The 16,256-nt window shown below is 37.6% G+C and overlaps 1 protein-coding gene across 1 annotated transcript in view; it reads right to left on the minus strand.

Moving 5' to 3' along the window:
- Window positions 1–3,238: 3,238 nt before the first annotated feature.
- The window catches only part of ACYP2 (acylphosphatase 2), a gene marked incomplete at both ends in the record, with an annotated part of 42,837 nt that continues 29,819 nt past the window's right edge, over window positions 3,239–16,256 (minus strand). Inside the window, one exon of the mRNA XM_081997074.1 lies at window positions 3,239–3,353. Coding sequence (XP_081853200.1) covers window positions 3,239–3,353 — 115 coding nt within the window. The remainder of the gene's footprint in view (window positions 3,354–16,256) is intronic.

The following is a 16,256-nucleotide window of genomic DNA, read 5'->3' on the forward strand; positions in this document are numbered from 1 at the left end:
AGCTACTTACAAACTTCAATCTATTCTCTTTCTTGCAGCCAGTACAAGCCTCCATTTTGTGTGTAGCATATCCCCAAGGAGATGTAGGATTATTTGCTTATTGCTGATGATCACCTGGGCAAGAGTCCTACAAGCTTTTACTTACCCACAAGTGAGACAGGTGCCATTTTGTGCAAATCAAACATTTCCCTCTTCATAAAACAAGTTACTTCAAGCTGGCTATATGCCTCGACAAATACAGGCTCCTAACTGTACTGCAGGCATTCACATGAATAAAACATGGCTATGCAACAACAGTTAAGAACAGATATGATGCATTAAAGTTTTATTTCAATAGAACATAAAAAAAGCCTAAAATGTCTGTGAAGGTGTTTCCCTGTTGCCTTGCACTAAGATGCCAGCAGCAGCCAGCAAGTATTAATTCCTCAGCTTGATAAACAGATGGGCTTTGGCCTCAGCAACCCCTAAATTCACAGGCACATACTTTTTTTTTTTCCATGTAATACATTATTACCCTTATCACCATCTTGGGCCTCCACCTTCAGCTTGAATGAGGAAGTATAAGGGAAGATATCCCTTTGCCCCTTGGAACTCCATTCACTTCAGAAAACTCTACACGGGTATGCTCCAGAGGTACAACTGGCTATAAGACTTCCCAAAACTTTGAAGGTACAGAATGCAATATTCATTCCCTTTTCCTCTGAAAACCCTACCCAGGGTTTCTGGGAAACATTGACACACCTGTAATGCTTATTTGCTCAGCAACATCTTAGCTTCTCTAAGAATGAAAAACATACTACATGCAATTTATTTAGCACCATTAGAAAACTTAAATACATTATGGCACAACACAAAGTACATGTATTTGTTTTGAATAACATCAAAAGCACTCAGAGACGAACTCACTACAGAACCTGCATATATTTTTTGCCTCATATCACTGATGTGAAGGAAGTGGATATTGAAAATGGAAAAAATCAGTGTTGCTGACTCAAACTCAAAGAAGGTTATAGATGTATTCCAGAATCAACCTTTTCAATCACATAGGCTCAGAATGAGCACAAAAGCAGAGACTGAGTGTTATCAGATACAGGAAAAATACCACCTTTGTGACAGACTCAACAAGAGATCTGGCCTACAGCATATAGGCTGCAGATTGCAGGTATTACGCTTGCTTAATACCATATTATAAATAACTTCTGCTGAATTACTTCTTGGTTAGGAAAAGCATTCTAAAACCCTTGCTGTAGTGCATATCAAGAGTTTAAATATTTTTTGGTTCTCAGTATGTGAGAAACAGTTATATACAGATTTCATCATCTTTCAACTTTCTCAAAGTTCTCTACCTGCACATTTTCTCCCCTCAAAAAGTGAGCATTTTACATAGCTGCTTCCCTTTCCTCAAGCCTTGCATTTCTAGTGGAGTCAGGGCAAAATTACTGAGTCCTTGTGAGCATCCAGCTCCACCTATGCCAACACGTCAAAACAACTGTTTCATCTTTGGCTCCTCTTCCTGCGCATCTAATGTCCCACTTGTTTTCTGCCTTCCTCCATCATTATTGCTCAAAATAAGAGCAAAGCAACTTGGCTGGAAACGCCTTTGACTGAGGGCGTATCTTCTGCCAGGTAGCTTCAAGGAAAATGTAAACTACTTCTGTTCGGCAGGATACAGTTTTCAGAAAGGATGTAACAGCTACTGAGCTACCGCTACACTTGAACTTTGCCATTTACCATTTGAGCTGAACAAGAGTTATTGACACTGACTTCAACAAAGGATGCTTGTGTATAATCACAGAAGTCAAGTGCAGTTTGAACATAGCAGTTTATAAATAACTCCTGCAAATTCTAGGAAGGACATTTTACTGCTTAATGCACAAAGGCCCAGTGAAAATAAATCTAGTAGTCAGTAGAAATACGTTTCTATGCACACCTTGTTCTGCACAGAGGAAAAAGCGCAATACTTACAGAATTACTTAATCCAGAAATTAAATTTGAGAATTTGCCTAGATTGACACCATCTACCCTTAGCAGACGTAAAGACCAGCCAGTGGAAATACCAGTGCTCTGTCAGTGCCCAGAGCCAACCTGAAGCCCTATGACAACATTACTGCAGTATTACTGTGCTTTATGTACTACACTTCTTACAGGGACTTACAGCATGAGCTTCCATCATAGATCGCACCAATCTTCATTAACTGAGAGTACTGCCAGATCATGCAGGTGCCTCCTTGGCTATATCAGAGATCTAACCAAAAGTCTTCCAGTGTGTGTACTAATCCTGACACAGAAGTACTTTAGAAGTGAGGCTATAGGTCTGTTCCAGCCCTTACAGACTCCTTGGTGCCTGTGAAGAGAGCACTATATATGAGAATTACATCCAATACTGCAAAGACTTATCCAATATTTATTGCAAGCATATAACTCAAGTTTCTCAGGTCCTTTCATGTACTTGATATGATGTATGTGGGTGCATCATGTTGAGTCAGGTTCCAACATACATTCTTAATTACGGGGCAAACACATATCATCCGTAAGGGTAACAACTGAAATCTTCAATTTTAGCAAGAACATCCAAAAAGCAAGACCAAAATGTCCTTTATAGTCAGTATGGATGAAAGATGTAGGTAGACAAGGAAAAAGGGGTGAGGGGCCATGCATTTCACCATCACATTGCAAGACTCATCTGCATTATTATAGAGAATTTTAAATCAGAGCTGGTTAAGATAATCTTAGTTTGACACAACATACATTTATTTTAAATTGCCACTATATCTTAACTAGTTATCACAAACAACATTATCTATAATACAAGGCTGTTCCAATAGAGCTCTCAGTGTTCCAGTTCTGTAGTTAAGTATTTTTGGTTATTATTATTAAGTATTTTCGGTTATTCTACAAACAGTAGAAATTAAATTTATTCTTTTGCATCTAAAATATGAATCAGTGTAAAGATTAGGTTCCATATAGTTATATATAACAAATCTCACTGTGCACGAATAATCACTGACACTTTTAACCACTTATCTAGCTTTCAAGATTAAATAAATCAGATATTGGCATTTTAGATACTAGATGTTGACTTCCATGGTGTCAAATAAGAATTCTTACTTCATGTGAACAGGGACCTTTATCTCTAGTATAGAAAGCATCCAAATGCTCTTGTGACATTGTACAGAGGCCAAGAAAATATCATGCAGCAGAAACGTCATCACTTTGTGCTTAGTGATGTTTTCTTCTATTAGTATCTAGTGCTAAATCCTGAGAAGTCAAGCTTGGAAATCTCCTTTTCATTGGAAAAGTTTGTTCGATCTATGCGAGAACTTGGGCTTCCAACTTTACTCAGCCAGGATTTCCTGCAAGAAAGATGAGAGAGTTAGCACATAAAGAATAAGTTTACTTCTCTCTTGTTTTCACACCCTTTCTCCTTTAAAAGCAAAAAAACCCCCAACCCTATTTTTTAAATAAAGGGGCTTATTTAAATAAACTTCAATATTTCAAGAAGTATTACAGAATATTACATAAAACTACATCCAACTAAAGGCTAAAGCAGGTTTACTTTAATGCTCCCTTTAAAGTACTTACTGATAGCATTCAAATATTAGCTTTGCAGATTCAATACTACTAGCAAGAACCTAAAAGCACTGTAATTGAAAAATAGTATGAAGAAAGAATTCTAACAGCCAGTTTATCCTTTTCCAACAACTAAGAGAAATGGAAACTGAAGTGAAAATATAAGTTCAAAACCAGCAAAGAGACATAGAGCAAACAAAAAGTCAAAATGATGTCACAACGCAATACTAAATTGTAATAATAAATTCTGAATTTTACACAGGCATTCCTAATTTTTAAGTGGTGATTTTGCATGTATTTGCATTACAAACCAATCTTTAATTATGCTGGTGCTCACCTTCTTCCATAGCACACTAGAAAAATAGTGCAGAAAACAACTTAACATGAGGTAATTGAGGCTGGAAGCTGACAGTGCTATGGCTGCTCCTACACCCACGCCCACTATATTCCGATCCTGCAGGAATTCCCTAATTCAGTCATGAAACTATTGTGTGATAAAAGGAGGTGCACAAACACTTGAAGTGCAGCAGATGACACTGCTTGCAGAGAGGTTTATTTACAAAAAATACTTTCCGAGCATTTTCTGTTGTACTGAAGTCTCACAAATAGGAAAGAGAAAGTATTTTACTGTACCATATTTAAGGAAAAATATTTTCTCACAGTTACATTTTATAACTTTAACGATACACAAAGCGGTATAGATACATAAGTGTGGTTAGTATTAAAAAATACGAATTTAAATCCCAATTTGAAGACCACAAAAGTTATCTTATTAACAGTTAATTAATCCATTGAAAAAAATCACACTGAGCATTATAAAATGCAATGTTCTTGCAGTGAGACTTGATTTCGGTATCTTTATAATGAAAATTGTGCCTAGAGATTGCTTATCTTCAGCCAGTAAATAAAACACCTGAGGTATAGCAGTGTCTCCTGTTAGAGACCCTATGCTGACAAGAGGGTGGTTTATTTTTATTTTTTTAGACAATTTCTGACAACGTAACACTGCAAAACACCTTGTATGTCTTAGGTGGTTACCAGAGACAAGTAATTTTCTCCAAACTGTGCCCGTCCTTCATAAGATTGGTCTCATTACTAGCACAGACAGTTCCAAACGTGTATTCAGGACCTACGCAACTAACCTCATTTTTCAAACTCCACAGAGTCTCTTAATTATTAAGAAATATTTATATCCTTACCACTTAATAAAGCAGGTATGTCCTACTACTCATGTGTTTTGAAATAGAACACTAGGAGTAAACTTGGCGGATTATAGACTTGCGGTGCCAAAGAGCTCCATGAGCTCCTTCCTGTTTGACCACTGAAGTAAAAGCTCTATATAGAAAGACTTCCTAGAAAACACAAACCAGATAGAGGTATCTCATGTTCAAAGGGTGACAAGCCTTAATTTAGGATACAGCAATTAAAAGTAATAAATATTTGTCAGATGTTTCTGCATCTTCACACCTCTTGTTCTTTGCCTCATGTTGTGAACAACCTCCCTTCTGGTCGGTTTTAGATGAAGCCTTTCCAGTACGGAGTACAACACAGGAATAGGAGTATGCGAGTGAAACGGGGGAATCCAACTTTCCACTTTACACCAGAGCCCTAAAGGCAGACCACATCTTTCAAGGAGGAAAAAAGCCTAGTAACAGACCAGTCCATTTTGCTCCACATTATGAAAAATCTGAAGACCCCCCTGTTTATTTAGCAGAAGTCTCTAATATAGTTGAATTTCCTTGAGCAAGAAAAAAAACCCACATGTATTTGAAATACTGAGTTACTTTAAAAAAAAAATCTGTACTATTTTTAGAAGACCAGCGTGATATCCACAAGTGAACAGACTTTTTCCCCTTTTTTTCCTCTCATTTTACAAGGTGAGCTTGTCCTAGACAAAACCAAAAGATACATATTCCTTGCCTAGTCTTCACAACTGTACCTAAAACCAAAATTAATCCATGGCTGCTTTCAATTTCCAAGTTCTACTGCAGAAAGAAAGTAACTCTGCAAATGTTGCACAGAGCAAACATTATTCATTGTCAGCTCCATATACTCTCACATGAATAAGGATAAAGCACAAATTATGAGAATCCAATTAAAACAATCCAGCTCCATGGAAACTCTTTACAGGATGCACATTTTTTATTCCTTATTTAACGCATGAGGTAGGCAAGTGTTACAGAACTGCTCCCTACCTAGGATTTGCATGACTACAGGGGCTCAGTTCTTCACCAAGATGCAAATACTTTGCAATAAGACTTTCTTCATTGATTTTTCCCTCACTTTGCTCAGGTGACAGACCATTCACTGAACACTATGAAGCAGCACATTTTTTACAAGCTAAGAAAGCAGGAAATCAGTATTTGCTAGAAGTAGGACACAGTTATAGTGGTTTTCTCATTTATCTACAGAGCAGAAAATGTCATCTCCAATATCTTTGGTAAGGGCAGTATTTTTAAAATGGTTTTAACTTTCAATTAGTAACCAGATCAATAGACCTGAATTAAGAACAGGTTCTGTATCCTCCCTACTTCACTCAGCTTTCTTAATTTTTTTTTTTTTTTTTTTTACACACATACCATAAATTTCAAATCACCCAATGTGTGCCAGACATTAGTTACAACTACTAGCATTTGGAGTTTTAGCTTGCCATTTATAGCACCCATTTTAAAATTCACTGCTGCTACCCACTTCTATTCAGGAGTGAGAAAGACAGCCTGCACCTCGCTTCTCACATGGGGTACATCTGAATCAAACGAGGACATTCCTTTAGTCTGCTACAGGACAGTATAGAGCTTGCTCTTCAATTTTGAAAGATCTATTTCTAAAGCTACACTGCTTCAGTGAGTCTGGAATGAGAGCTAATCTCCAAACAGCCATTTCCTATCATGTTTTATTTCTCAAGTATTGCATATCCATGCAACCGGTCCTGGCCATGCTCCGATCTCATTGCTCGAAACCAAACTGGCTGTGCAGGGACTAGACCAGCTCAGACACACTTTAATCACAGATTTATGAGTTATACAACCTCCCTGTCCGGGCAAGAAGCCAGGCAGGCCAGCACCCCAGGGTCTCTCCTCAGGCTGTGCAGCACTCCTGGCAACCCTCTCCCACCTTCTGCCACAAGGTTGAAAACACCCAGCTGATTGATTCATTCAGACAGGTGGCACCTGACAATTGGCTGTTGGCAGCATGGACCACCCATCTCTTTCTGGAAGCTTCTCCACAGCCTCACAGCCAGCAACCACCCCTCACTCCCAGGTGATCCCCTGCAACCAGGCCCCATCAGCCCCAGCTGCCACACCTGGGCAGGGCTGCTCACAAAAATACCCCAAAACAAACCTGAACACCACTCCCCAGCACAGCTGACACTGCAGCCATCGGTACAGAAGCCACTCAGAGCACAGGGATTTTCTCTCAGGTCTGGGTTTTACTTCCTCAGCCCGGTGAGGACAGCTTGCCTGAAACAGCTTCCCAGCCAAACGTAAATACACGCTTTTGCTATCCCCATATTCATGGTGGCTTACTCCTAGGAGTTTAAAAAAATTGGATCCATCAATCTTTTATCATTTCATTAACTAAAACGAACCTTGCTAAGTGACTCAGGCTTGCTACCTAGGCAACTGGGCACTTCCCCTTCAACATCTTATTGGAAAAGGACATCAAGAGCCAGGTTTGCACCACCCCAGTTCAGGTTCTTGCAGAAACAGCCTGGCTGCCTACAGCATTCCAAGCCGCTGTCTCCTGCAAGCCCAGGCGCACATGCCTACCTGTTAACTTGTCAGAACGAAGCCTGACCCGGTCAAGCCTGGAGAGTTCTCTGGAGCTGTTAATTAAGGAGCCTTGCCTCTGTAATACAAGATAAAACTAGCACAGCCTTAGAAAAAAAAAAACCACGCTTTGAATACTCCATGCAAAAGAGTAACTTTAAAAAAAAAACAAACACAAACAAATCTTATTCAGGGAAATCAAACTGAAATCTGTGCTATAAAACAGATTTCTCTAAAATAAATGGCCTGGTTGGCACTATCCTCTGACTGAAGCCTCTTCGTACTTCCGTAAGGGAAAAGTAACTCTGATGCGGGAAGAAATGGGCCGTTCTGCACCTTTACAGAGCAGGCACAGCAAATAAGCACGTAAATGAACTACTCATTTTTCCTGTGCTAGACTCTGTATCAAACCATCGATATACACAGGAAGCTTCTGCAGTAGGTTCATTTATTGTATGCAAAAAGCCAAACTATTTTATCCTGAGATTGGAGCAATTTACAGCCTATAGTGCTAGAAACAGACCTGAAAATTACCTTAATACTTGGTGAGCCAGGCACAGTTTAGGAATATGTTTGTTCCTCTTCACCTTAACCAGTGCCACTTACAGTGGAACAAGAGAAATGTGTGCTTTTATTTAGAGGGAGAGAAAACAAAGGCACTGGCTTGTTTATGCTTTATTTCCCTTTGTTTGGGATAAAATATTGGAGAGAATGTTGCTTTTTGAAGATTGTATTTACATCTGTGACAGCGTATAGACTAGGATTGCAAATATTTATAAAATACCTCCAAAATGTTGACAGTACTGTTTCAGAATACAACAAGTTTTCATAAATGCTGATATATAAATCTTTGCAAAAGAAATGTGGAATTCTTTTTTCATTGCTGTCTGGCTTCTGAATTTTTGGGAGGAACTTTAGCCATGGTTTTCAAGCTTTGCTCTACAATCAAAAAGGCTAAGAATATTTTACTAAAAACCTTTGTTCTTATAAACCTGAAATTAACATCTAGGTAAAGCCTCCAGTAGCCTGTATAGTAAAGATATCTCACAGCTTACTGTAGAGCCATTCCATTGTCCCTAACACCTGCTGCAGGAGCCTAATAGCAAAAATGGGAATCTAGAAATAAGATTTATAGGGTTCAGTGTTGTTGTGGAAAGAGTAGCAGGAAGGGCAAAAACTTTGTAAGAAAAGCATGTTTGAAAATATTGTTTTGTTTGACATGATCTGAATCATACTGTGGCCTGAAAAAAGCCACATTTATCATTTTAATTTCAGCAAAAGCAATCAAGGCCTTAGAAAGGTAGAGAAAATGGATTCTGGGGAAAACGTGTGAGGTATTCTAGGGAGAATTACTTCTCCCATTTTAGTGCGGGATAAGGTCAAGAGGACTCAAGCAACACATGCAGTCAAATTTCTCCTACCAGTCTTCACCCTCTGTTCCTAGTAATTTTTAGCTCTCAAAACTAGCTTGGGGTAAAAACCTGAAGCCATCTGACCCAAAATGCAGCTCTGCTCAAAGGGTCTCTGTGCTGCCATGGAAACTGCTGCACCTCCTCAGGCAAAGGGTATGGGCTTGTTTTTAAACTGTTGTACCTACTGCCTGATACACCACCAAAACCACTGCTGGCAGCAGTCCATACTAGGTCAGGATCAAACGTCTGCACCTAATTGCATGGCCATGCCATTTGCATATATATACACCTGCAAAAGGGAGGGGGAAGTAGTAGAGGGAGAACAAGGCAAAGTGCAAGGAAGGGTAATTTCAGCACATTCATTAGAACAAATAAATAGTTTTTATTGTCCACCAAATCAAAGCCAAGTGACAGGCTGCTTCAGAGGATTAAGAGAAAAAAAAAAAGAGAAAGCCAGCAGTAGTCGAAGGAACCTGCTCGGGCATAGGCACAGTGCCCCAGAATACAGCTGGAGCCTGTAGGCATGGGGAAGACCACACTGCTGCTGCCCATTCCCTAACTGCTCTGGGCATCCCAACAACAGGAATTTCTCAGACCATTAGATATTTAGCAGAAGTTCTGGAACTGTTTTAGGAAGGGGAGAAAGATATTTAATCAAAACTATTGTTTGACTTTGTATTTTTAAACACAGCTGTCAGATGAATGTTGTTAATTTTTCTATATTTCTTCCTTTTCTGCCAAACCCTGCTGTACTCAACGCCAGCATTCTCTAGAGTACACACAAAGTGCTTTTCTTCAAGGTACTATTTGAAAGTAATGTCAACAGCAAGGGCATATTAGCAGACTCCCAGATATTGTGTGACACAATGCAGAATAAGCTTCAAATGTATTTTGGTGTTGCATTTCTATTCATAAACCTGAGAAAAATTACTTGTATGTTAAGGTTCATCACATTGTGTATGTTATTGGCAAGATTTTTTTTTAATGTAAAAGTTATCATTACTAGTTTGCATTAGCACAGAATTTGACTCTATGTTCCTCAAATTTACTTTGTTACTCATATCTGACCCGTGTTAAGTGTCTTTACCTCTTAAGGAGGAGGAATTATCCCAGAATGACTGAAACCAAGTCTGAATTTTTTTTTCTTGTATGCAATGCAAAGACCTGTTGTGGATTTTCCTATTAATAAATTTTGGTAAACTTCACGTAGAATTTAATCTTTTACTTAAACACGGGTTCATAAGAAGTGTATTTTTATTAAAAAGTTATCAGAATAACTCATTTAAACCATGTTAGGCAAGTCACATTTGGCTGCTTTCATAGATCTTATTGGAAAAAACTAAGCAATGCTGCAGAAATTTGTTCCAACAAAGAAGAGTAAAGAAGTAAATGAAAAGTAAAACCAAGTTCAGCCATTTCAGTAACTCAAAACAGCTTTTATGTCCACACTGACCTACAAAAAGTACAAGACAAAAGAGAATTTCCTGTTAAGCTTGCGTCTTATCTTCCCAAAGCAGTAAACGTACTGGAAAGCCAGAAGCAGCAAAAAGGCCTATTGTGTCTTTTCCTTGTAATATGTCTGCCTCTACAGGGTACAATTTGGCTCACAAGGCAGACCAGGAATTTTGGCTAGCTCCACTCCATTGCACAGAATGCAATTGAAAGTTATTTCTCATTCCACATCTATTAAATCTAAGGCCACAGGAAGCTTAAATAAGGAGGAACTGTCCCTGTTAGCACACCAATTCAGGCTTCTGGAAAAGAAAAGCTAGCTCTACTGCTTCAAAACTGATTGGCACCCATCACCCACATAAACTGTATTTGGAACAAATGGCTGTATTATAGTTGAACAAAGAACAAAGTTCTATTGCCTCTGACCATCAATTTTATATCTAAAAATGTTAATTAAACCCTTACCTTGGCCATTTCAAAGCAACCCTACTGGAGGACCATAATGAATCATCACACTTTGATCAATTCAGTTTTATTTAAAATCCATTTCATTATATATCCTGGTAAAAATAAAACAGCCAATACAGTAAAGGGAGCCCATTTACAGCCATCCAGTTGGAGAATTCATATCAAACCAACATGTATCCACAGTCCAGGAAAGCATTCCAATAAGATAAAAAACTGCAGATGACAAATGCAATCAAGAATTTGAAAGACAATACTGTTCTGTTCTCTGGTAATGAGGTTCAACAAGGAAGACTGACATAAAAGCCATATGAAGACCAATCCCCACATTATCATGTTTCCTGTATCTTCTGTGTAATTCTCAGAAGACAGATTTACACAGAAAAACACAGATTGATTTATTACACAAGAACTAAAAATAATGCCAGACCAAAACAGAGTGAATTCCTTTAAGCACCACTGGGATTCTTGCAATTTTCCTCAAAAGTCTCCCTCACTTCACAAGTACTTAGCATAGCTAAAAGACCAAAAAGAAAGACAACTCACTGAGAAGTTGCAAACTGGCCCTTTCCAATTCAAAAAGATGGAGGTCTTAAAAGGGAAGCATCACCATTTTTAAAGCATTATGTCAAAGAGCACTGAGCAAGTCTGAATGAGAATATTTAATAGTGTTGCGGTGAGTGTGCAGAAATTTACCTTTCCCTAGAACACCACTGTTGGAGTACTTCAGGTAGGCTCACTTCAAAACATGCAAGAGTGACTGTTTCCATCAAAGTACCTTATATAGGCATCCACATGTGAGCACAGGTTAGGTACTTGGTCATCCAGCTGTTCCTTACACTGAAGTGCATGTACAATTGCTTTCATATGCATGAAGCATCTGCCTGCCCATTTTTATAGTAAAAACAAACACCACCCCTCAGATAGTCACAAAAATCTCAGCCAGAACTCTTTAAAGCTGAAATATTTCAGATATGTTTGCATTACACATACATTTTCTTCTTACTACTCAGCCAATGGATTAATGTATGTTGGGACTTACAAATTACCTTTATAGATAACTGCAACACATATGGTGTCTAGCCACTATAGAAGTGGATGCTGTTGATAGTAAAATATGTAACAACTGAGAATACTTTTTTCTCTATAGTTTGCAAAAGTGTTTTAGAATTTTCTTATTAAGCATTCAGCTAGCTCAGCTCCATTTTTTCCACTGACTTTACACCATGAGATTTAACTTGGTAATTTAATTTGCACACTTTCAAAGGAAGCAGTTACACCCATCTTTTTAACCTGCAATCTCAAGGAGCTTTTTTAAAGCAACTGTGATATAAAATAGTAGACACTTTAGTATATTAATTAAAAGGTCAGGAAAATGTTTTAATAATGTTTTATTAGAGAGCACAACTGTTCAGAAAAACACCAAGTAGATTATACTAGCTAACAGTCTGCTTAAATTTTACACAATGAGAAGATTTGGGCTTTGTCAAGACCTTCTTTCATAACGCTGTATTTTTTTGCATTATAAATATAGCTACAATAAGAAGGAAGAAAAAATATTAACATAAGTATATGTTACAGCCGTTATGTTCTTTATTCGACAAGAGCTATTTGTGGCTTCCAGCACACCAGAACATACTCTTGAGGTGAGCCCAGCATGGTATGTTTACAAGGAAGGTAACACTGTACCCACGGTATACATGGGTATTAGATTATATATAATATTCTCCGGAAATAAAATCCCCTTTGCAATTGATTAGATTTATTACCAAGAACTAGGCTTTATTGTTATGTATTATGTATTGTTCTGTAAACAACAGAAATAGATCTTGTATTTAGAAACAGTCGTATACTTCCCAAAGTATATTTACCTCATCTGCCTTGAGGTAAACCTCCAGACACAACAAACAGCCTAACACAGCAGAGGCACAAAAACGGCATGTGCCAAGCCTCTGGCATGCCATCCGGTATGGAAGAACAGCCATACCTTATGGAAGTCACATCCCACAGAGTTGTATTTCATTTACAGTAAGAAAACTATTTTCAGTCTTTAACATATTACTTCTTTATGATGTTTTTCTTATTTCATATACATTAGAAATAACATTCTTGAAAGACCTACTAAAAAGATTGGGTTTTCTCCACTGGCGGCTTTGTAAGTTCCATACATTTATCATTACTGTTGTGGGCACTTTGGTTTTAAGTCCATAAGATGACACAGGCAATCTTCAGGAGTAGGTATTAAACACATCATCTAAAGAAGCCTTTGAAGATGCCAAACTACTCTGACAGGAGGCATCTCATCATATCAGCTGAGATCTTGAATAAGAGATAACAAAAGTAACTCTCAACCTTAAGCTACCTGATTTCCTACATATCTACATTATTCAAATCTGCTTTGTAACATCTCTAATTATTAGGCTTTATACTTTCAGTTAATATCACAAAAAGCTCAATAGAAAAAAAAGACCTATTCATGTGAGCAGCAACAACGCTGCAAGCACGCCTATGGCGAAGTCCATTCCTGTGGTCTATAAACTGTCATTATGAATATACTCACTTAGTAGAAATAAACACACTTAAAGCTCTGAGCTATTTAAGGAAGCTATCAGAGCATGAACACACATTTTGGTTCAATGCTTCTTTATGTAAAAAAATTGTTATTTTAAACAAGGCTTTTCATATTTATTGAAATAAGATCTGACTCTCTGCTATTCAGTGGTTCCTCTGCAGTACTACATCATGTTTTTATTAAGCCTGATTTTCAGACTATTTCTCTAATTTTTTTTTTACTGTTTATTTGCAACAGTGATAAAATGAATCAAGAAATAGGAATTTCTTTCCAGAAAAAAAAATCTTTTCCCCTACAAAAATAAACCCGGACTGGAAATCCTAAACTATCACCTTTGAGTCAACTATGGTACATGCTACTTAAAGTTACTACCTACAGAAAGCAAACCAGATTTACTGATTATTTCTATTATTATTATGATGGTAATGGGCTTGATCTTTCCTCCTAAACTTCCCATTAGTTTTGGACATCTTCCTGCTGACTCATTAGAACTTGCCCTTTCGCAGTTGATTTTTTTGTTATTGAGAGTTTCAGACTTCAACAACTAGAATAAAAGCAGAATACCACTGAAGACAGCATCTTATTTCTACTCAACAGTGACGCTTCTAATGAGGACTAATAAGTCTATCTAATGATAGACTTGACCTCTGTTTTTACAAAACTTAAACAAATATCTACCACTACTTGCAAGAAATAAACATCTCAAAGGCCTAAACCAAGAAAACCACCATTGGAAGATGACTGGCCCATACTATTTTCAAGTATTCCTTCCAAAGAGGCATTGCTAACTATTAATGAGCATCCTGTCTTGCTCACTAAAGGAAAACTTTAATTTTGTCACTTATGCTTCATGTGATGTAAGCTGCCAGAGCAGAAGTGTGCATCAGGAGGCAAATGTGCAAAAAAGGTGTTTTGGGTCAACACATTAACAGGCCCAGGAAACACTTCTCTAACTCGTTACATGTGCAGCAAGCGGGGCAATGTTCTCCACTGCAAAGAATTCCCATTTTAGAAAACATACTGATCCCTTTTTTAGGATAACTTTATATTCCTTTGACATGGGTAACATTTCTCTAGTATTTTCTAGTCCAAATGAACTTGTTTGGTTTCCATTTAATTTTTAAAAACAACATTTTCAGAAGAACTATGGGCAATGAGCTAAGAACATATGCTTTAATAATGAAACACTAAGACATTTTTTAAATAAGCAGTAAGAGTTATATAAAAAGTAGAGACCTGATTTCACCTATAATTGAGTATATTAACTATTAGATTTTTTTCAAGTAATGCCACCTTGCCACCTAACTACTGTCTCTCAAAGGTGGATAACAGCAGAGAGAGTAATAAATTGTAATTTCTTAATATACAACAGGTTTTGATACTTTGTGAAATGTTTGGTAAGAACAGAATTACTGGCAAAGTACAAACATGTACCTAAACTCATAAATCTTCACATTTTTTCATCTTTCCCTCAAGCTTCAGGGTCTGTCAAAAAGCAAACATCTCATTTGTTTTCTGTAATTTATGCCATTTCTTTCTTTCCATTCCTCTTTTTTTGAAATTTCATTCTGTCTGGACAGTTAAAGCAGACAGATCTGTTTCTGACCACGTTCAGACGGTAGGCTGCTACAGGGACTACGTAGGTTTCATAACGTGAACTAACTATAGAAAAAGCCTAGAAAACCAGTAAGTTTACTAGCAGCTAATTTTGCTGAAATTTGTTATGTACAAATATTTCATTAATATTATGCTTGACAAACCTAGGTTTTATAGCTAATTGCCAGTGCTCCATTACTGCAAGAAAGGATGTGTACTGAATGTTACCAGGCTAGTCATGACTCGCCACTTTGAAACAAATTTTCTTTTCCATTGCAAAGCTTTCATGCACCCCATAGAAAGGGCCTTTCAACAGAATTCACAGAACTGGGATAATTCACTGGCATAGTCACAGATGCTCAACTACATTACGTCTTTCCTGGCTCAGTGTTTCCTGTGATGGTCATGGTGTGAGAGTGATCACCTCGGTACAGGCTTTGGACCTTTCCTTGCTAACTGTAACATTCCTGACTCAACTAGGCTGACATATACATTAAGAAAGGATTCAGGACTGCAGTCCAAAGTTACTGCTTTCTTAAAGTGAAGAAATAACTGAAGTATTTAAAACAGCTCATTTCAAAGAACTCATTTCAAAATAAACTTTGAGTTCCTTGGTGCTTCCAGTGACAAAGATTTCCAAAGGCAGAGTTGAAACACTAGCATTGAAGACTGGCCAGTTTCTTGGCATAAAACCTTTCAAAAGGCACACACTCAATGCTCTTTGAATGTGCTCATGAAGGTCTGTTTGGCCATTTATAAGTGCATAGAGAATAAAAGATATTTCCGTTTTTGCAACACCCAGACCTCAGAAGCAAAATAACAAATGGAGTAATTTAGGAGGAAAAGTTATGCAAGTTTACAAACATTACCAGTGTATCATTAGGGGGAGCTATTCTAAAATAATCATTTTGCAAAATCTGTATTAGAACAGTTCATGTCATTATGCACTTTATAAAAACAAGAGTATGCTCCAGCTTGCTTGTTGTCCAGCAAAAATAGTCCAAGCACTTCATGTAAATCCTATCAGTTAAATATGAACTTTAAAACAGCTGCAATGAAATTCAGGATATAGTACACATCAGATGAAAAGGGTGGCTAGACCACAGATTTAGCTCTAGACAAAGACACTAAAAGCCTTCAGGAATTCAAATGCCCATTGAGATGAGGCCTGATTTTCAAAGATACTTATGATTACATTATAAAATACACCACCAAACGGATGTAACTAAGATCAGCCAGGAGCTCAGCACACATCAGTTTGGCAAGTCACACTTCAGGGCCTCAAACTGGGTAAACTCCTTTTTCTCAAAAGGAGAAAAAACAGATCACACATGAAAAGCCTAGTCTAAACTACTCGACTGGCACCATGGTAGAAATCTATGGCAGAAGGAAAGAAATCCCCACCTTTCAGAGCAGTGT

This window comes from Phaethon aethereus (genome assembly GCF_964289735.1).
Source record: "Phaethon aethereus genome assembly, chromosome: 3".
In the NCBI taxonomy this organism is placed as follows: domain Eukaryota; kingdom Metazoa; phylum Chordata; class Aves; order Phaethontiformes; family Phaethontidae; genus Phaethon; species Phaethon aethereus.